Source organism: Cadophora gregata, assembly GCF_030347475.1.
Source record: "Cadophora gregata isolate MNR1 chromosome Unknown scaffold_7, whole genome shotgun sequence".
Classification (NCBI taxonomy): domain Eukaryota; kingdom Fungi; phylum Ascomycota; class Leotiomycetes; order Helotiales; family Ploettnerulaceae; genus Cadophora; species Cadophora gregata.
This window is the reverse complement of record NW_026695930.1, coordinates 2,196,551-2,216,236: the sequence shown is the minus strand read 5'-3', so window position 1 is coordinate 2,216,236 and position 19,686 is coordinate 2,196,551. Positions and strand designations below refer to the sequence as shown.

The window sequence follows — 19,686 nt, the reverse complement described above, 5'->3', positions numbered from 1 at the left end:
ACTAGGGAGGGGAAAAAAAATCAGCCGATGGGTCGAATGAAGATGGAAAGAAGGGAAGGGAAGGGAAGGGAAGGGAAGGGAAGGGAAGGGAAGGGAAAGAGTAGAATTATTTAATGCGTGCGAGTGCGATTTTTTCTTGGGGCCTTTGCTTTGCCGCGATAGATAGAAAAATATCAGACGCCGATATGCATAGGATGACCGCATGTGAAAGCTGACCACCATGAGGAAAGTACACGACGAGTATTGTCTGTCTCTCTTTTGTTTTCAGTACTATCTAGCTCCCGTTCTAATGAATGAATTACTAAATTTTCAACGTCCGAAATAATCTGCATTCTCGTCCCATCTCTTAAATAAATGTACATACTCATCAAACAAGTACGAGTACCCTTACCCAACAAATCCCCCTCCAACCATCCATGAAAACCCCATCACCCAAAAACGTCGATGCTTGATTCCAAACCATGTCCAACCACAAGCCAGCCCCGCCCCGCCATACACATGCACATGCATGTATCGCATCGCATCAAACCATCCCAAGCCGCACCAGCCAATCCAGGGCAGCACGGCACAGCGGCGGTGATTGAATTAACGTCGGGTACGCTGGGCTGCGATTTTGGCCCCCCCGAGACGGCATAATTGCAGCGTCCTAAGGCTCTTCTTCAGGGGTCACTCACAACGCTGAGTGGTTGATCCAGGACCTTCCTGCATCGACCCCAACAAGCCAGAGCGCCTCTCCAGCAAAAGGACTGTACATTGCAGAGAGAGGACAACACAGGGCCGGCCTCAATCCGCCCAATGGAACCCGGTCCATCGATCAGGACCAGAGACCTGAACTAGACAGATCAGACCAAGAGCAGGACCCAAGATGAAATTTATTCCTTTCTTCTGCATGACACCAACCTGACTACCTACCTCCCTAACCTCCGTCAATCTTCCTAACCTCCTAACCTCCATTCTATCTTCCGGCAAGTCTTTTCCTCCCCCTTTATTTTCTCTCTCAAGTTTCTTTACCTGGAAATCTACCCTACTACTGCCCACCAACAAAAACAAAGCGCTCACATAGCCGCCGTATGCCCTGGTCTAATCACTTCTGACTGCCGATCCGGTGACGACAAGCTTGAAACTCACTGGAGAAAAGGCGGGACTGAACCTGACCTGACAGGGCAGCAGGGACGGGGACGCGGACGCGGACGCGGACGGCTGACACGACAAAGTACAGTACAGACGCAGCCGTAGCCGTAGCCGCCCAGACAAACGACAGACACACCCTCAACACGTCGTCCAACAACCACGACGAAATCCTCGACTTGACCTGACCAGACCTGACCTACCGACGACGACAATAGCTTCGAATACCTCACCGTTGTAGCAATCGTCAAGACGCAAGACATCCTCTCTACCCGGCATACGCTGACTGCTGCCGCACCGGTGGATTGGACAACGGTACCGCCGACCTGATGCAAGAGCAGAATCCCACACAGGAGAGTACCGGCTACGGAGGATCAGGGACAGGATCAGGAACAGGAACAGGACCAGACGGAGAAAATAGAGCTCTGCAAGGAGGTTCGGCAACCTCACTTGCACAATACGTATGTCTCGCACCATCTTTCATTCTTGATCCAGCCTGCCTGCCCCAAAGTACCCCTCATCTAGCTCTCCAGCTCCCCCATCTCCATCTCTAATTTCCAGCCTCAACTCCAGCTTAAGATTCAGCTACCTACATCTACGACAACAATGCTAACACGATCCACCCACCAGCCAACACACAACATAGATCCCTTCCCCCAACAACAACCCAAAATGTCCTCCCCAGCACCCCTCCTCCGCCCCCCAATCCCAGGCTCGCGCTCCAACGGCGGCGCCCGCACCCCCCGCCTCGGGCTCGCCATCCCCCCCTCCCCATCCGCCAAACCCGTCGACGGCGCCTCTGTTACTACCGTCGCAGCAGCAGGAGCAGCAGCAGGTGGTGGTGGAGGTGGTGGAGGTGGAGGTGGAGGACGACCATCCGGGCTCTCCCTCCAAATGCCCGGACAGCAGATGGCCCCTCGACCATCACTACCTCGCCTGCAACTAGCCACTCCGATGGGCAGCAACCAGACGCCGTACGAGCAGTCGGGACTGCAGAACGGGCGGCCGAGCGGCGTGCAGGTGGCTGCTACGGCGGGACAGTCTGCCAGCGGTGGGAGCGAGAGCAGTGCTGCGCATTCGAGGTCGGGGAGTTTTGGGCCGTTGGATGGGAGGGCGAGTGGGCCGACGAGTGCGGGCTCGCAGTATTCTGCTTTCTCCCTTGCGAGTCAGTATGGGTTGAGGCAGCCGCAGGGGACGCCGGATCCGTCGTCGGCGGTGGGGTCGCTGTATTCGGAGAGGAGTGAGGGTGGGGTGGGGATGGAGAGGGATGGGAGTATGAATGGGCTGGAGGGGTTTGATAAGTTGAGCCTGGAGAGGGGGAGGACACTTGATGTGGAGGATTTGGATGATGATGGGTGGCGTGTAGCGAGTATGGAGAAGCGGATTGAGGAATTGAGTAGTTTGGGAGAAGGAGCTGGAGGAGCAGTCACGAAATGTGTATTGAAGGGTGGAAAGACGATATTCGCTTTGAAGGTATGTCCTACCCTACCAAATCATCCCATCAGACCCCAAACTAACACCCCCAGATCATCACCACAAACCCCGACCCAGACGTCAAGAAGCAAATCGTCCGCGAACTGGGATTCAACAAAGACTGCGCCAGCGAGCACATCTGCCGCTACTACGGCGCGTTCGTCGAGCCCTCCACAGCCACCATATCCATCGCCATGGAGTTCTGCGAAGGCGGCTCCCTCGACAGCATCTACCGCGAAGTGAAGAAGCTCGGCGGCCGCACGGGCGAAAAGGTCCTCGGCAAGATCGCAGAGGGCGTCCTCAACGGGCTCACCTACCTCCACAGCAAGAAGATCATCCACCGGGACATCAAACCCAGTAATATCCTGCTGTGTCGCGATGGGCAGGTTAAGTTGTGTGATTTCGGTGTTAGTGGTGAGTTTGGGACTAAGGGCGATGCGAATACGTTTATCGGGACCTCGTACTATATGGCACCGGAACGAATTACCGGACAGTCATATACGATTACCTCTGATGTCTGGTCTACAGGCGTGACGTTACTGGAAGTCGCACAGCATCGATTCCCCTTCCCAGCCGACGGGACGGAAATGCAGCCTCGAGCTGGCCTGATCGACCTCCTAACGTATATTGTTCGGCAACCGATTCCAAAGTTGAAGGATGAGCCGGATGCGGGCATCAAGTGGACGGATAATTTCAAGTATTTCATTGAGTGCTGGTAAGTCTTCTTTCTCCCCAACAGAAGAAGAAGAAGAAGAAGAAGAAGTTATCGTAAACGAAGAAACATGAAACTAACATCTCTCCCTCACCACACAGTCTCGAAAAAGAACCTTCCCGCCGCGCCTCACCCTGGCGTATGCTTGAGCACCCTTGGATGATAGAGATGCGTGCCAAGCGAGTCAATATGGCGCATTTTTTGTCGACGGTTTGGGGGTGGGAGGAGAAATGACGGAAGCGGGGGGATGCTTCTGATGATGATGATGATGATGATGATGAGTCGAGGGTGGTGGGGAAGGGGAAGGGGAAGGGGGGAGGAGAGGGGAAAAGATAGGGAGAAAGATAGAGAGTGTGTTGGGATTGCGAGTTTTTCATCATGAGAGGGGTGGCGGCGGCGGCGGTGCTGGTGGTGCTGGTGGTGCTGCTGGTGCTGCTGGTGCTGGTGGTAGTGGTGGGGGACTGATGACTGTTATTGAGGAGTAACTCAGTATTATTCAGGAGTGAGAGGTAGCTCGCTAGAGGTAGTTCGCTATCTCCTGCGGTACCACATACCACATACCACAAACCACTTTGATCGGATCGGATCGAATCTGGATTCGAACGGTTTTCATCTTATCTTATCGACCACCTGCACCGAGCAGGAAATCTACAAGGACCATTCATTCATCCGAACCGACGGTTAGGAACTCGGAGAGAGAGAAAGAGAGAAAGAGAGAGTGTGTGGTTGGAGTGGAGTGGAGTGGAGTGGAATCGAGTGGGAACCCGAAAGGATATCTACCTACCCATCTGGGAGATTGCCGATAAAGCGAGGAAGAGCGCACCACATCACATCAGACACGGCTTCGATCGAACGAGCGATATTCTCTTTTTGCACCTATATCTACATTGCTATGCAAAGCAAAGCTATGCATGCCACATTGGGTGGTTCGGCGTTTTCAGGAGACTTAATGGCGTTGGTTGGATTTTGGACTGAAATTTTGGAGCTGGCATGGCATGGCATGGCATGGAAGGGGGAAGGAAGCTAGGAGGGATGGGAAGATGACTTGGAAGGATGATGGATGGATGCATATCAATCAATCAATGAATGAAATGGATTGAAAATGAATAGCAGGTTGACCTAGACTCAGAAACACGCGGCAAGTGCCTGCTGTGATTAAAATACCCCTTGTCGGCGTGGAGCTCGAATTGTATATCGGAGAAGCGAAATAAACTGCTGCGCTAGCAAATGTACTCGCGATCGGCCATAGTGCCTCCTTGGCTCGTTCGCACACCATGTTACCTTCTACTCTGATTTCGACTGTTTGACTTTTGGCGTCGTCTCAGAGGTTTCGTAGCTTCCTGTTGCTGAGCATCGACAACGAAAGGTGGAGCATTGAACGGGCTCTTTCCCTGCAATATGTCAATCATCAGAATCGATCTTCTGTACGCCACCATTCAGAAGCACTTCCACTTACATCAACTCTTCGGCTCATAAGCGCAAGATGTCCAGCATCTCCATTCTTCTGATTCAGAGATTCGGGGGCGGCCAGTGAAGTCAAGGACTGCATCATCGTGGTGAGCTTGCCATGGAGGTCGAATCTTAGTACATGTTAGCTACACAGACGACAAGCGTTGGAATGCAATGCTAGGTCAGCACCTCTTCCATTGTGATGTCTTGGTGTCATGGTGTCTCGCCATAGCATCATATGTGGAAGCGGTCATTTCTTGTCGTGAACCGTCTCGAAGCAGGTCGCCAGGTCGGGGATCGTATGGTTTACGTCCAGTGACGATATGGAGATTCATAAAATAGGCACCGGATTCGATTTCATCGAACTCAACCTTGGGCAATTCATCACAGAGCTAATCTGATTAATTCTGCATCCCCGTTTCTTAGTATCGGGGCTGCTTACCTTTGGAATGCAATTCTCAAGTTCGATTTGATAAAGGACAAATTCCTTTAGAATTTGACCAGATCTAGTGTTACCTCCAACGGGGATAGGCAGAACGATCTGCTTAACATCCCAGAAACTATTCTTCACGTCAGAGTTGCAAGCGAATAGGAAGACTTGACTAGCTCACCCAGCTCCCTGTAACCAAGACTTCAAGCAAGCAGCTGCAACTCCATCTTGAGGTCTCATATTTGCCTTCAATCGCTCAGATACTCTTCCAGACCACCCAGGAACTGTAGTTGCCAGCTCTTCGTCAAGAGGATTCTTGAATCGATCCGCGATATCATCAGTCCAATCCGTTTGAGCAGTACTTTTGTGCTTGTCGACTTCCTTTTTCGATTTGGAGATACCTGAAAATACGCGTGGGCGGGGGTCAATCTCGAGGAACTCAACAACACCATCTGGCTTTAACATCCTGTATGCAATTAGCTGATGAGTAGTTTCTCCCAAATAGGGAAGACTCACGATCTAACATCGTCGAGGAAGGTCTTGTAGCTCTCTACCCTATCAAAGATCTCTCGAGCACGAATGAACTCGTAGAGATTATGTGGGATTGGCGTTTGATGTGCCAAGAGGCAGTTAATATTGCGCATGGTAAACTCTGGAGCTTCTTGACTTGTATGAACGATTCCAAAGTAGTCATCATAGTCCGCCTGAGCATGAGGTGACATGAAATCCCTAGAAGAATTGTCAGACTGGACGACGTACTGACGGGATCAAATCCCGACTTACTTGATATCGACATCTCTTGGGATGCAAGACCAGTGGTTTGTATCGTCAATGCCCTCAACAATCCAATCAGGCTGCTCTTTCTTGAAAATGAAACACCAACCACCATCACTGCAGCCAATTTCCAAAACTCGAGGCGGGCCATGGTATACAGCAACAGAATGGGTTTCGGTCGGTGACTCCTCGTTGTCTTTCAATACTTTGGGAGAACGAGGACCTCTGAAGTCCCAAGAAGATAGTCGGTCTCTCCAGATGCCATCATCAACGAGAACAGAAGCTTTACCATCAGCGCGTGGGGTAATGATCTTGCCAACCTTGTCACGGAGCTACAACTGTTAGTATGTGTCATTCTCAGTCTATTTGTTGTAGCATGAAGACTATTCGAAACTGTTTGTGCCTACCTCGTGATGATAAGCTTTCTTGATGACTCTCAACAACTGCTTGACACTCAGCTCATCACTCTTTGGCCGAACATTCATATCCTTCTCCTCGACCAACTCGCCATACTCGTTGTAGACCATCTTGACAGTGACGAAAGACATGACATCTTTGACTGAACTTCGGCGTCTCGTAGGCTTCTTGCTGATGGGCTGTGCAGCTGGATCCATCAGGTTGGGGTTAGCTGCAGTCTTCTCACCCTGAGCATCATACCTCTTAGGCAGGTCGTCGGGATCCACAATCTCGATAAGTGGATTCGTGTTGCCACATGATGTGCGGCGCTTGGATGTTGGGGTTGAGGTATTCGTCTTGGGAGTGGCTGGAGCAGAGGGGTCGTGAATGTCGGAGGTGCTGTCGAGATCGGGGATCGTGAGATTTTGGCCGGTAAGGGAGCGGATGGGGAGAGAGGTGCCGTGGATACCTGAGGGATAGTCAGATTCGGAGATGCTGTTGTGACGCTTGCAGGCTAATGGGATCTCCAGTGAGAAGACCTCGCCGGTATGCGTGGTGAAGAGGTCGGGCATTGTGGAAGCTTTGTACATGTGTTGTCGACGCGAAGAAGGTGTTCCAATGAGATGAGCTTCTAGAGGAAGAGGAAGCACGAAGACAACAAACTAAATAGTGCGGGCAGGAAGAAAGTCGGCAATCACGCCTCGTTAATGTTTTTGGAAGGAGCGCATGTCAACAAACGACGTCATTGCGGCAGCTTTAATGTCACAAACTCGCATTTGACGGTCACGGCAAGAATAGGACAAGGACGGTACTCCGTTCTCAACTCGAGAGCCGGTTCTTGATGATGACTTCGGAAAGGATGCAAGCAGTAATAATACATTGCCACGACCATGCAAATATCCTTCGCTGAATCCATATACTCTACAAGCGAGAAGAAAAGCCTCCAGCGTCTTTCAGAAATTTCAGCTACCAACAAATCAGCTTCAATCAAAATTGTAAATCAGTATCCAGTCTTAGATAAAGATTTGGGCTCCTCCTGCAAAGACTCGATTCCAAAGACAGAGCAATGTGTAAATTGAACAGACTTACCTGCATCGGTGCACCAACCAAATCTTCACCCTGCAACTTCTTCTGGAACGCCTGAAATGTCTCTGACGAGCTATGAGCACCTAGTGCTGCTTTATCTTTGTAGCTATTCGAACCATCAGTTATTTATTTCCATCTCACCCACACAAGCCATTATTTCCAACGAAGCCGCCTCATCCGAACTTTCCAACCTTGGCGCCCAAGCTTCATCCCCCGCAGAGGCAATTCAAGGAACAAGCTAAGATTAAGAGGAGGAACTTGACGGAACTTCTAAAAATAGTTGAAATACCTCTCAATCATAATAACCTCATCCTTCGCCCTCGTAATCTGATATTTCAGCGTCCCAGGTTCTTTCGCCTTGACATATTGCGAGACTTCTGAAAGCAATTCAACAATCTAACGAATCGAATCAGTGCTCGGTCCAACAATCTTCTATCCCCTCTCTGAATCCTCTCCTTGAACAGAACAGGCAAGAGGATATCATTCAAAGACGAACAAGAAAGTTGGTGGGTGATGGAAACATACCCGATCCGCCTTCCCCGGCTTCGGGGGTAATGATAGCCACTATATCAATCTGGGAAGACATATTTGCGAAATTTGTTTGATCTCAACTTGGGGTCCTGGTTCGATTGTAGCGTAGTTCAAGTAAGGTTTCAATGGTCGTTGTTCTGTTTTTGAGTTTGGATGCTGTGGTCCTGGAGCATCTCACTAATCAGAAGAGGGGATCCTGAGCTCGGCTAGGTTGGACCTCGGCTGGATTTTGGCGAGGGCGAGTCAGGGGGCTTGCTGGGGTTGTTGACATTGATGTTCGGTTGTTATTGTTTGTGGGGATTTTGGAGTGCAGAATTTTATAGCTTTGGGGAACAGGTGTACTCGCATTGCTCGTTTGTCTTTTGTAATAGATTGTTTATGACGAGGTCAGTATTCGTTGCAAAGATGAGACATGAATGTGAGCAATGCTGGAGGGAAGGAAAACATCCAAATTCTAGGATGTGCAGAAGTGAAGATATAAATATATACAGAATATAATGGTGTTTGAAATGGCTATCCTGTAACCGCGTCCCCAATTCCAGGCCAAGAAGTCCAATGCACGGAGAAGACCACTTGGTAGTGGTCATCATCGAAATCCTACCAGGCAGTGCCTGCACGTCTTTCCAACACACTTCTCGCACCTCTCCTCTTGTTTCCACCACACTGCGCAGGATACTTCCTGTCCGTAACCGGATTCGAATCACTCCCCTCTCAATCCCATTCAAGAATCCCCACCCCCCAGGACCCTTCGCACTCCATAAAAAGTACCCGCTAGAACTACTTTCAAAAACATCCAATTGCGCCTCCACATATCTCCTCACTGTTTCCACCATCCCCTCATTCCAGTCCTCCATTGGTGCAGATTGGCATTGACAGCCATCAACTGAGCACGAAGTACCAGCAGTGGTTGATCCATCGGGATTGACGCAGATATTCGTTGCTGCTGACCATTCGCCTACATACGTAGGCATGACTGCGTTTGCAGCAGCGAGGTTTTGAGTCCATCCACATGCAGCGACGATATGCTCCTCTTGAGTAAGAGTATTATCCGCGTCCGTGAAAAGTTGGTAAAGATGCGTATCAACAACAAACGTCTTCAAACCATCACCATTCAACTTTTGAGCAACATCCGTCCAAGCGCCAGGTCCTTCAAACGCATCGTGCATGACGATGACGAGGTTTTCGTTCTCGACTTGAGATTTGACTGCCGCGTAGCCGTCTTCTGCCCATGATTGAGTCACGCTGAATTTGTTGTTGCCCCAGGAGATGGGCTCGTTGACGAGCTCGATGCCGACGACCACGGAGGCGTATATGGCTTGGCCGTATTTGGCGGCCATGGCTTTAAGGACGGAGATGGAGCGGGCGAGGTTGGAGGGTTGTTGCCAGTTGACTGGGCCAGCTTGACCACTGTTGTCGAAGCCTGGGTGACCAGTCAGTATTTCGACTTCCGGGTGTACTGGAAGTTGACGGGAGAAAAGGAACAGACATACCATTTTGACTTCCTGGACTGCCATGTAAATCAACCCAAACATACATCCCAGCGTCCCTAGCCCATTCAATCGCCTTTTCCAGATAAGCATCTGCACCCTTATGATAAGGCGTATCATCATTATCGTAAGCCCAGAAGCCAATTGGGATACGAAGTGCATTCAGACCAGTTGCTGCAAGAGCTTGAATATCTGACTCAGTGAAGAAAGTGGACCAGTGAGTTTTGAGTGCTGAAGCGGAGCCAGAGATCGAGTCGAATGTGTACTGGTCTATGGCGGATGAGAATTTACCAGTGAAGGTATCTGGGTTCATCCATTTTTCGAGGACCAGCCATCCTCCTAGGTTTACACCACGGAGGAAGGGGATGGTGTTATTTGTTGAAGAGGCGGACAGTGAAGTTGGCGACGGTGATGGTGCTTGAGACGAAAGACTCGATGAGAGGAGTTTGCTGTACTCCGCTGCCGGTGTAGCAGCAAAAGTGACAAATGTACTCGCAGGGGTGGGCTGATTGGCTGAAGACAGAATGGAGCTTAGTTCTGCAGCTGGTGTTGCTGAGAAGGTAACAAAAGTACTCGCAGGAACGAGCTGAATGCTTGAAGAGGGAAAAGGGCTCAATTCCGCAGCTGGTGTCGCTGGGAAGGTAACAAATGTAATCGCAGGGAGGATTTGGTTGACTGAGGATAGGTTAGGTGCAGGAGTAGATTCCGGATCGTTGAGAGTGAAGAAAGGAATGCTAGTTGACGTTGAACTAATCAAGGGAGATGCGATAGGCTGCTGGTCGGTGCCATTGGAAGTGCCATTGGAAGTGCCATTGGAAGTGCCATTGTTCCCTACGAAGCCGGTTGGTTGGGGAAAACTCGATCCAGTACCAGTCCCTGTTCCGCTCCCATATCCAGTGTAGAAAATACCTGCTGGAATGCCCGTGCCTGTTGGAAAGCTTGGAAACGAACTACCCGAAGGCGTCTGTATGCCAGATGGCAAAGGATCAAGAGAGAATGAACTTGATATAATGGCAGGTGCTGCCTCTGTGGGCATTGGTATCGCAGTGAAAGTGATAGAGACAGAAGCAGGTGTCTCTTCAGCCAGCATAGGCACTGGAGTGAAGGTTTCGGAAAACACAGCAGGGGTTGCCGAAACAGGTAATGGGATTGCTGTGAATGTGGTGAGAACGACAGCTGGTGTCGCCGAAGCGGGAAGTGGGATTGCTGTGAAGGTAGTGAGAATTACGGCCGGCGTTGGAGAGACAGGTACTAGAAATACGGTATATGTCGAGTAGACTATGACAGGAGGAATCGCAGCATCTCTTCCCTGCAGTGCTGCCGATGATCGTCTCTGTCGCCGAGCTGATGCTGAGTCAGAAATGAGGATGAGTGCCAATAATGCCGATGGTAATGATGTCCACATTTTGAATAGACAGGCTGGTTCGCGTAATTTGACTCGTGGTTGCTGAGAAAAAGTGTCAAAGCAGAGACGCAGCACTTTTGATAATGATCGTCCTTATGATATGAAAGAATGTCGAAGATGTAGTTTAGCGGTGATACCGAGTGTAAAAAGGCCCTGCCTTTGGTATTGAAGAGTAAGTGTGGTTTGGAAGTCCTATCTGGACTAGCGCAGGTCTATCGACGCCACGTCCACGTTCGGACAATACAGCCTCAACTTTGACGGTTGTTGATAAAAGGCGGGGAAGAGTTGGTAATGGATATAAGATGAGATCCTGTAAGAGGCTAAAATGATATTTGAGGTGGTGAGAGACTGATAGTGAGGCTCAGAATGGATATCGCACAATGCAAGTTTTTGATGTCGTGGTGACGAACCGGGAATAAATGCCTCAAACGAAATGCTTATTTCTTAAACGAAGGATTGAGATGCGCAATGATCAAAATGCTGTGCTAAAAGAAGGGAAAGTATGTGGACGAAGTCCCAGAAAGGAATGTATGGGAAAATTGGACTTGATAGCAAGAACTTCAAAAAGAGAGAGGGCAGGAGAAGAGAACACAGTTAGGGGCAAACATCACAAGCTATATGAGATCAGATGGCATTTGCCAATACTGCCACACTTGCTTTCTCCGATAATCGTGAAACTGAGACACATATTCGTGGGATTGCCAATTATCCTGTTCTAGGATCTGATTGGTCCCTCGTTTGTTTCGTTTGCTCAGATGGCTTCGGAAGCGATGAAACACGCTTTCAGCCGCTCGTGCCAATGTGCCAGTGGAAGATCGTAACTTGAGGCAACGAATGGGATGAACAGGTGGAATTTGCTTGGGCTGGTCGAGAACTTCTGCCGGGCGAAGGAGTTGAGCCATGACGTTGGTTTTGCCCCTGAGCCAGCACTCTGATGGTTCACTGTAACCTTAAAGCATCGATAATTGAAGGTGCAACTGGAAACCCAGATATCGCAAATTGACTCAGCCATGAAGATAAATGCCCTGGCGTGACTCCCATGTTGATTGGTACTTCACAAGATACGCATGAGTGGCACGCTTCGAGAATTTTGGTTACTGATGCGAAAGATCGTGAGGTTGGGGAAACATAGCTACCCCTTTTTTCCAGAACAATCTTCCGAGTCACGTGGACCCAAGGACCATCTAGGTACATTAATATGCTTCTCACCTGCGTGTCGAAAACTCTGCAGATAAGTAAAACTTTGTCCTCGAACTCGCGAGCTCAGAGAACGGCAAAGAGAAGTGATGTGAAAAGAGATCGGGGCCAAGGTGAAGAGAAGGCAAACCTCACCAGCTTCATCTCCGATTGAAGGCTGGCGTCTTCGGGGTACAAGAGCCTGGCATCAATGGCTCTGCCTTTTCAAGATTGGATGCAGTACGGGATGTCGTGCGGCCAGTATCCTTACAGTAATTACATTACCCCTTAACTTTCTTAGATAGCGCATCTTTCCTTCTGAATAGTTTCGTCTTTTTCTCTTCTTGTTTTTGCTCCTCTCTTATATTTATACTCAGCTTCGTATCCTCTTCTACTTTCTATAAACGGCGCACGACCTAATTCTCGCGAGATGTGCAATAAAGGCAAGTATGAATACGTAACATTCCTTGCCCTCATCAGATATCCAAGAATTTGAGGATTCTACTGACCGCCTGCTCATCACCTTCCATAGTTTCCATCAACCCCGCATCAACCCATCCACCGGTATAGCTACCCCCAAAATCAATCACCCAAGCATCATCCGTTTCCCTATGAATGAGCACATTATGCGGCTTTCCATCACCCCATACGACCCCAATTTCATGAAGCTGATCAATCGTCTCTCGAACCTGAGCCCCCCACTTCTTCCTCCTATCCGTCGAAGCCTCCACATCCTCATTCTTCAGCGCCCTTAAATCAGACAGCACTCCCGTAGGAATGTGTTCTTCGAGAATGCCAATGAACAACCCCGTCTCCGCCGACGTGACTAAACCAAGCAATCGAGGTACTCGAATCGAATCAGCGAGGTGTGATCTCGCTACTTTCCGGAGACAGTTGAATTCCCGTTCCATGGTTCGCCAGGAAGCATCATCACCGCTCTTGCAACACATTTTCTTTCCTTCAACTGAGACTTGGGCAATGTAGCTGTGCCCGAAGATAGTTTCCAGTACACGGATATCTTTGGATGAGTATTGAGGTAGTTCCATATCGTTGACAATTTTCATGCCAAAGCGAACGTCATAGGGCGCGCGCTCCATTTCGTGTGGAATCAGTTCCGCTTTCCCATTATTGGTTACAAAGCGGAAGTAAAAGGTCTCTGGGTAGAGAAGAGAGTGTAAATCTGAGGGCTCTGGTCCATCAGGAAGTGGAGGAGCTAGTTGAGTCCAGATTGACCGCCCAGCTTCGTAAACGATGTCTTGGATTTCTTCCTGGAAAGCTTCAATCGCCTCTTCGGCTTCACCTTCATCATCCATGGACTCATATTTTGAGATAATAGGTCCCTCGATTGTGTTTGGGGAGGTGGTTGGAAGTAAGGATACGTGAAAACGCTTGCCGTGGTACCTGATGGTGATGAAGAGGCCGTCCCCGCCTCCACCATCCCACTGCACGGCTTGCCAGCCATTTGAGGACATCCCCGTCTCGATGGGAATGTCGAGAATCAAACCGATAGAGTACGGGAGATGTTTCTGAAAGAGATATAGGAGCTTTGAAAAGTCCTAAGGGCATTTGATGTACATGTGGAGGTTCGCGTGAGTGCGAGAGATTACTTGTTGGACCTGACGCGAGCTTGTGATAGGCAGCAGCAGGCAAGGGGGAAGAAACGAAAATCGAGGAAAGACGGTTACAGCAATATTAATAGCCAATCGCACAGGGCCCAGCCTCCCAATTCTTCTTGGCATTCTCGCCAAACCGAAAAGTACTTTTTTGTAATGAAGTCGTAGGGAATTCGTAGTCCAATGGTTCCAGGATAAACTCGCTTAAGCCATCCCTCTCTATTTACTTGCACCTCACCAAGACAAATAAGATTTCCAGAAGTACACATCTCCGAAGCTCCGCAACGGCAGCATTTTCAGCAAGACTTGTCCCCTCATACCGACTTCTCCAGCTCATTTCCTACCATCAACTCAACTCCTCCCTCTCCCCCTTTCCCCTCATTGTCTTATCCCGTCCGTCCCTCATCTTCTCCAGATTCCCCGATCGTCGTGGTCGGCCCCTTCACCGTCATCTTCCTAACCGTCTCCACCACCCCCTCAATCCTCCCATCCTCCGCCAACTCAATCCACATATACGTCTCCCCCAACACCACACTCCCATCCTCCATCGTGACCGGATCCCCAGAATGCCTCTCCGCAATCTGATTCCCATCGCGCATGTAATGCGTAACCTTGACATTGACGCTTCCGGGCGGCAGGATCTCGCGGAGCCACTTGATGTGTTTGACAAAAGCGGGGAAATCCCGCGAGCCTGAGGGGGCGTTGCTGTCGTCGCATTGGGTGAAGGTTGGGGTGAAGAATTTGGAGAGGTCGGATTCGGTGGTTTCTGGGGGGCCGGAGAAGAAGCTGTTGATGGCGGTGGCGAGGCCGGAGGGCGTGTCGGCGAAGGTTGTTCGCGTGGGTGGTGGAGGTTGAGTCGACATTGTTGGTGATAATGGTCTGGATGCCGAGTAAGGAAATGCAATAATTCATTGTAGATTACTCTTACAGCAGTGGTGGCTATTCGAGAATTCCCGATCAGAGGTATTTTTTATGTGAGTTGTTCGATATAGAACTTGTGTTCCCAAAGCGTGCATTTATATTTCAAGTCAATGTAGTTGCCTAAGACATGACGACGGTTCTATTTTCCACGATCGCGAATTGCTACTGCCTGGGCTTTAACATCTAAATTTCGGCCCGTATTGCCGAGCCGTCTTTTCCTTCCCTCTTCGACGTTTCGCAACATCCTAAATTTAAGAGTTCAAATATCGACGATGGCAAAGGCTCCAAGGCAACAGAGCTGCAGTTACGAGATATAGTGTACTGCTCCTTCATGAGCGAGGAGTTGTTGCCTGGACCAAAGAGAAGCCCCTGGATCAGAAAGCGACGGAATGAAGAGGAGACAGAAGCTCGCAATAATGCAGGCTTACAGTTCAACCGAGGAGAATCAATGACATCTGAATCTTACTGATCGTACTGTCGTTGTCAATAAAACTTGGGCCGTTTCCGAATTTCGGCTGGCGTTAGCGAGAAGTAAATATGGGTGCCTTTGAACTCGCTTCGTCACATCACTTTCAGCAACATTTCTACCTCTGTGACTGGAGGTATACCTGTTACACTAACATACAACTCTTCCACCCCATTCATCTATGCTAACCTCCCATCTAACCATCCACATCACCACCAAAGCCAACCGGCCTCCTCTTCCCCCCACTCTCCGGCACAATAGCCATAGCCTTATAAACCTTCCCCATCCCACTTCCCCCTCTATCAACCAATCTTTTCCAAGCCCCTTCAATCCTCCCCGCCACCTCTTCTCCCCCCCTCGCCTCCCCCTTAGCAATAGCCTTCCCCTTCACACTCCTAACCAACGCTCCAGCCCTCTCCTCAATCCCCATCGCTCTCAGAAAACTCCCTTGTTCAACAGGTCCATAGACTTCAACTCCTTCACTCGCTCCAAGCGCTGCTTCAGCAAGAGCTAGGAAATCAACGTCGGCTGATAAGTCGACAAGGCCTGGCTCACTGAGTGGTGAGACGCGTTGATGCGCTTTAATCCCCCGCAAGGAGTTGGTAGGAATGGAGTCTGCGGGTCCGTAATCCAGTATGATCGCCGCACCTGACGGATTTGGTTTTGGAGAAGTCGAAGAGCCGCCTATACGGCGCGCAAACTCTTGAGCGTAGAAATGTGATTCGGGTGAGATTTCGATGAGGGAGTCTGGGATGGGTTTGAGAGCTTTGTAGCGTGGTGATATTTCAGGGAGGTAGAGGGAGTGAGGCGTGGATGTTTTGGAAAGGGTGAGTTGGAATTCTGGGGGTTCGTTGGAAAGTTGTTGAGATTTGGGGGTGGAAAGGGTGGTGTGTGTTGAGTTTGGCGGCGAGGGGGAGATGACCATTTCGCGCCATTGGGGACCTTTCTTCTGGTTCCTGGTAGTGTTTTGGGCTGAGGGTGAGAGCTGATGAGTTCCTGTTGGTGTTTGGATGGTTTCGGGGTCCTTTTCCTGAAGAGAGTCTGAAGGGGCGATAGATTGGAAGGCGTGGATGGGAAGAGCATCGAAGAATTCGTGGGCGACAATGAAGGGTGTTTTGTCGGGATCTGACATATATAAGTATTATGCTAGTAAAGGGCTGGGAAGACTCACTTGATGGAACGAAGCGGATATTTTCCGTCCATATTATAGGAATACCAGCATATTTACTGACACACCGATGTCCAATATCCGTCTCAGTCATAGGAGAATCTCCACATAGAAGTTTTCTCTGTGCTTCCCTTAACGAAGGACTAGCTTCAACCAAATACACAGCTTCGATGCTCGATGCCAGGGGTTTGAAATTCCTCATTGTCTATATAAAGTATCAGCACATATCCCCTATCACAAAAACAGACAGAGAAGTAGATATCAAGATCCAATCCCAAGCATACCCTCAACATATCGTCCATCAACGTCCCCCTCCCTGGTCCAATCTCAATCAACTCAACGCCCTTCTCCTTCCTCCCTTGTCCAATCCATTCCGCCACAAACCAAATAGCTATAAGTTCTCCAAAGACCTGCGATATCTCAGGCGAAGTAATGAAATCTCCTTTCTGGCCAAATTGGTCCCGTCCTTCGGCGCTGGACATATAGTATCCGCCCATCTCGGATGTCAAGCACATGCGCATGAATGATGCCAAGGGGATTGGTCCGGTGGTCTGTATTAGATGATTAGCATATAGATGAAAAATGTGGATATATTGGAGAATATACGGTAATAGCTTCGTAAAGCTGCTTTGCGAGAGGAGTACTCCATTGTCTTGCAGGAGCCTCACTCGATGACCACCTCATTGCAGCAGGAGTGGCACATTTCAAGTATCCTGCTCTGCGCTGCGCGAGACGCAGGCAGTTACGCGCTTGTAAGGAAACAATTGACCTCATCTCGGTCTTCTCAATTACTCCCTTTGTAATCTTCTCTCAGGGAATTAAGGTTATTGTCCAAATCGCCAAAGTCGCGAAATCAAGCTCCAACTTTTTTCCCTCGGCCGCGCGATCAGATGACGACGAAACTCCCTGCAACCTCTCCAAAACTTTCAGCCTCGCGACGCCTCAGCACAACCCAAGATATACGCTCCCACAACTCCAATGAGCAGCAAAATGAAATCCCGCTGGGCAGACGACGAAGAAGACGCAGCAGCGGAGATACAGAGGAAGAAAGAGAAAGAAGAGAAGAAACGAGCCAAAGCTGAGAAACAACGAAAAGCAGACGAAGAAGCTGCCGCGCGATTGCTCAAGCAACAACAAGCCGACGAAGCTGCTTCTGCCGCGAAAGAAGCCCACGAACAAGGACAAGAAGGAGGACTCCAAAGCGATCTCTCATCACGGCCTGCGAAACGGCGAAAATTATCACCAGAGCAGGATGGCGAGGCTGAGTCCCAACCCACCCCTCAAGAAGCGAAAGGGAAAGACGAGCCCGCCAAACTCCTCCGCTTCTCAGCCCCGACTTGGAAGAAATGCAGGAGTGTAGAAGATTATGAGAAATTGAATGATATCGAGGAGGGTGCCTATGGGTGGGTGTCTCGCGCGAAGGATACGCGGACGGGGGAGGTGGTTGCGCTGAAGAGGCTGAAGATGGATAATGCGCAGGATGGGATTCCTGTTACTGGGTTGCGGGAGATACAGACGTTGAGGGATTGTTCGCATCCGAATATCGTGGGGTTGAGGGAGGTGGTTGTGGGTGAGGATACGAGGAAGATTGAGAAGTATGTGTTTATTCCCTTTCCCTTGCCACTCTTTCTACTCACATTACACAAACGAATAAATGACTGACTAGAGTACGAAATAACAGCATCTTCCTCGTCCTCGACTTCCTCGAACACGACCTCAAAACCCTCCTCGAAGAAATGCCCGAGCCCTTCCTAACCTCCGAGATCAAAACCCTCCTCCTACAACTCACGCGAGGCGTATCCTACCTCCACAACACCTGGATCCTCCACCGCGATCTCAAAACCTCCAACCTCCTCCTCAACAACCGCGGACAGCTCAAAATCGCCGATTTCGGAATGGCGCGGTACTTCGGCGCCCCCAGTCCAAAACTCACACAATTAGTCGTCACACTATGGTACCGCGCCCCGGAACTCCTTCTCGGTACAGAGAGGTATGGAACAGCGGTAGATATGTGGAGCGTAGGATGTATATTCGGCGAACTCTTGACCAAAGAACCCCTCCTACAAGGAAAAAACGAAGTCGACGAACTCAGCAGAATCTTCGAACTGTGCGGCATTCCCACGGACGAGACCTGGCCAGGCTTCAAACGCCTCCCGAACGCACGCTCCTTGAAACTCCCTAAAAACCCCATCTCGCAAGGCGCAGTAATAAGAGCCAAATTCCCATTCCTGACTGCTGCGGGAGCAGATCTTCTGACTAGATTGCTGAGTCTGAATCCGGAGGGGAGACCGACTGCGGATCAGGTGCTGGGGGATGTGTTTTTTAGGGAGGATCCCAAGCCGAAGAGGGAGGAGATGTTTCCTACTTTTCCGAGTAAGGCGGGGCAGGAGAAGAGGAGGAGGAGGGCGACGCCGAATGCGCCTGTTAGGGGGGGAGCTGGGGGTGCGGGGAAGGGATTTGGGGGGGTGGTTGATTTTAGTGGAATTTTTGAGGGGAGGGAGATGGAGGAGAAGGGTGGAGGGTTTGCGTTGAAGTTGATATGAGAGGGCTTGAAGGGGTCTGGGGATAAAGCATGGGATGCGATGAGGAGTTGGGGGCGAGTTGAGTTGAGGTGAGGTGTTGGTGTAGGTCGGCTCGCTAAGCCGTTTTGTTGTTTGAAGGGAGCTCGCTTCGGCTGTGAGGACCTCTGATCATACCATATTGGATCACAAACCAGCGCTTTCTCCTCTATCTCTCCAAGTAAAATATAGACGGTATAGTATGCACTGCATATAGGTATAGAAGCATAGACGGACAACGGGCGATATACCGTAAAATATCATTTCCTGTCTCAGTAGGCTACTTAGTACTCTAGAAATCTCAAATCTCACAAACCAACCCTCCCACTACAAAAACTCCGAAACAAAATGCAGCAACTGTCCAAATCAGAATTCATACCTAAATCCAAATCCATACCTTCTGTAAACAGTCAAACATATATATCTATATACTTATCTTCCTCTTGTCCTCGTCTCTTCTACTTATATACTTATACAAAAATTCTACCCTGCTCTCATAATGCGATACTATAATCGCTGTTCAACTGTTTATATTTGCTTTAATTTACCTGCTTCCCTAACTACATCACTTTTCTATCCTTATACTTCCCCTCCTCTCCTGTCCCCTCTCCCCTTCTCTCACTTCTTCTTTCTGTCCCGTCTTTAATACAGTAAGTAAGTCTTTCATTTACATTTCCACATTTCCATTTCCATTTACATATAAATATACACCTCTCTTCGTATTTAAATCTCTATCTCCACTTACCTAGACCCGCAAATCCTCTATTATCTTTAATCCTAATCCTAATCTCAATCTCAATCCCAATCTTAATTTTAATCTTAATCTTAATCCTAATACTAAGCCTAAACCCAAACCAAATATCCAACTCTCCTTAAACTGTCTACTCCCAATCCATAATACCCAGTTCAAATA

The 19,686-nt window shown here is 49.5% G+C and overlaps 8 protein-coding genes across 9 annotated transcripts; 2 read left to right on the top strand and 6 right to left on the bottom strand.

Annotated features, from left to right (window-relative positions):
- The first annotated feature begins 342 nt into the window (after positions 1 to 342).
- MKK1 (Protein kinase C signaling pathway involved MAPKK protein) lies at positions 343 to 3,601 on the top strand. The gene is made up of 4 exons (XM_058507143.1): positions 343 to 1,589; positions 1,759 to 2,601; positions 2,655 to 3,316; positions 3,415 to 3,601. The coding sequence occupies exons 1-4, from the start codon at positions 1,458 to 1,460 to the stop codon at positions 3,545 to 3,547; spliced, it is 1,770 nt and encodes a 589-aa protein (XP_058357874.1). The 5' UTR covers positions 343 to 1,457; the 3' UTR covers positions 3,548 to 3,601.
- A 989-nt stretch (positions 3,602 to 4,590) lies between these two features.
- Positions 4,591 to 6,952, bottom strand: ONS95_013490 (uncharacterized protein; the record flags this gene model as incomplete). The annotated part of the gene is made up of 8 exons (XM_058507142.1): positions 4,591 to 4,704; positions 4,770 to 4,893; positions 4,952 to 5,154; positions 5,205 to 5,322; positions 5,374 to 5,658; positions 5,709 to 5,921; positions 5,976 to 6,298; positions 6,374 to 6,952. 8 exons carry the CDS (start codon positions 6,950 to 6,952, stop codon positions 4,591 to 4,593), a joined length of 1,959 nt encoding a protein of 652 aa, XP_058357873.1.
- Positions 6,953 to 7,283: 331 nt separating this feature from the next.
- On the bottom strand, positions 7,284 to 8,034 carry ONS95_013489 (uncharacterized protein; the record flags this gene model as incomplete). Its single annotated transcript, XM_058507141.1, has 4 exons — positions 7,284 to 7,328; positions 7,452 to 7,554; positions 7,738 to 7,844; positions 7,945 to 8,034. 4 exons carry the CDS (start codon positions 8,032 to 8,034, stop codon positions 7,284 to 7,286), a joined length of 345 nt encoding a protein of 114 aa, XP_058357872.1.
- Positions 8,035 to 8,276: 242 nt separating this feature from the next.
- EXG1_2 (exo-1,3-beta-glucanase) lies at positions 8,277 to 11,976 on the bottom strand. The gene is made up of 3 exons (XM_058507140.1): positions 11,282 to 11,976; positions 9,470 to 11,219; positions 8,277 to 9,399 (listed from the first exon to the last, which is right to left on the bottom strand). The coding sequence occupies exons 2-3, from the start codon at positions 10,869 to 10,871 to the stop codon at positions 8,297 to 8,299; spliced, it is 2,505 nt and encodes an 834-aa protein (XP_058357871.1). The 5' UTR covers positions 10,872 to 11,219; positions 11,282 to 11,976; the 3' UTR covers positions 8,277 to 8,296.
- A 547-nt stretch (positions 11,977 to 12,523) lies between these two features.
- ONS95_013487 (uncharacterized protein) lies at positions 12,524 to 13,519 on the bottom strand (the record flags this gene model as incomplete). Its single annotated transcript, XM_058507139.1, has 1 exon — positions 12,524 to 13,519. One exon carries the CDS (start codon positions 13,517 to 13,519, stop codon positions 12,524 to 12,526), a length of 996 nt encoding a protein of 331 aa, XP_058357870.1.
- A 527-nt stretch (positions 13,520 to 14,046) lies between these two features.
- On the bottom strand, positions 14,047 to 14,523 carry ONS95_013486 (uncharacterized protein; the record flags this gene model as incomplete). The annotated part of the gene is made up of 1 exon (XM_058507138.1): positions 14,047 to 14,523. The coding sequence occupies one exon, from the start codon at positions 14,521 to 14,523 to the stop codon at positions 14,047 to 14,049; it is 477 nt and encodes a 158-aa protein (XP_058357869.1).
- Positions 14,524 to 15,057: 534 nt separating this feature from the next.
- On the bottom strand, positions 15,058 to 17,144 carry ONS95_013485 (uncharacterized protein; the record flags this gene model as incomplete). 2 transcript variants are annotated; one of them, XM_058507136.1, is made up of 4 exons in its annotated part: positions 16,822 to 17,144; positions 16,500 to 16,766; positions 16,219 to 16,420; positions 15,058 to 16,172 (listed from the first exon to the last, which is right to left on the bottom strand). In XM_058507136.1, exons 1-4 carry the CDS (start codon positions 16,987 to 16,989, stop codon positions 15,244 to 15,246), a joined length of 1,566 nt encoding a protein of 521 aa, XP_058357867.1. In that variant the 5' UTR covers positions 16,990 to 17,144. The 2 variants fall into 2 exon arrangements, with proteins under 2 accessions (XP_058357867.1, XP_058357868.1); XM_058507137.1 differs by having other exon boundaries at positions 15,244 to 16,172; positions 16,219 to 16,766.
- Positions 17,145 to 19,099, top strand: ONS95_013484 (uncharacterized protein). The gene is made up of 2 exons (XM_058507135.1): positions 17,145 to 17,810; positions 17,897 to 19,099. The coding sequence occupies exons 1-2, from the start codon at positions 17,194 to 17,196 to the stop codon at positions 18,756 to 18,758; spliced, it is 1,479 nt and encodes a 492-aa protein (XP_058357866.1). The 5' UTR covers positions 17,145 to 17,193; the 3' UTR covers positions 18,759 to 19,099.
- Positions 19,100 to 19,686: the final 587 nt, after the last annotated feature.

What these genes read in the sequence shown, in the direction of transcription:
- MKK1 (XM_058507143.1), top strand. Translation starts at nt 1,458, where the DNA reads ATGCAAGAGCAGAATCCCACACAGGAGAGTACCGGCTACGGAGGATCA. An exon ending in CAACCTCACTTGCACAATAC is followed by an intron (nt 1,590 to 1,758) that starts GTATGTCTCGCA and finishes TCCACCCACCAG; the next exon opens with CCAACACACAACATAGATCC. An exon ending in AAGTATTTCATTGAGTGCTG is followed by an intron (nt 3,317 to 3,414) that starts GTAAGTCTTCTT and finishes CTCACCACACAG; the next exon opens with TCTCGAAAAAGAACCTTCCC.
- EXG1_2 (XM_058507140.1), bottom strand. Translation starts at nt 10,871, where the DNA reads ATGTGGACATCATTACCATCGGCATTATTGGCACTCATCCTCATTTCT. An exon ending in CAGTCCAGGAAGTCAAAATG is followed by an intron (nt 9,400 to 9,469) that starts GTATGTCTGTTC and finishes CTGGTCACCCAG; the next exon opens with GCTTCGACAACAGTGGTCAA.
- ONS95_013484 (XM_058507135.1), top strand. Translation starts at nt 17,194, where the DNA reads ATGAGCAGCAAAATGAAATCCCGCTGGGCAGACGACGAAGAAGACGCA. An exon ending in GATACGAGGAAGATTGAGAA is followed by an intron (nt 17,811 to 17,896) that starts GTATGTGTTTAT and finishes ACGAAATAACAG; the next exon opens with CATCTTCCTCGTCCTCGACT.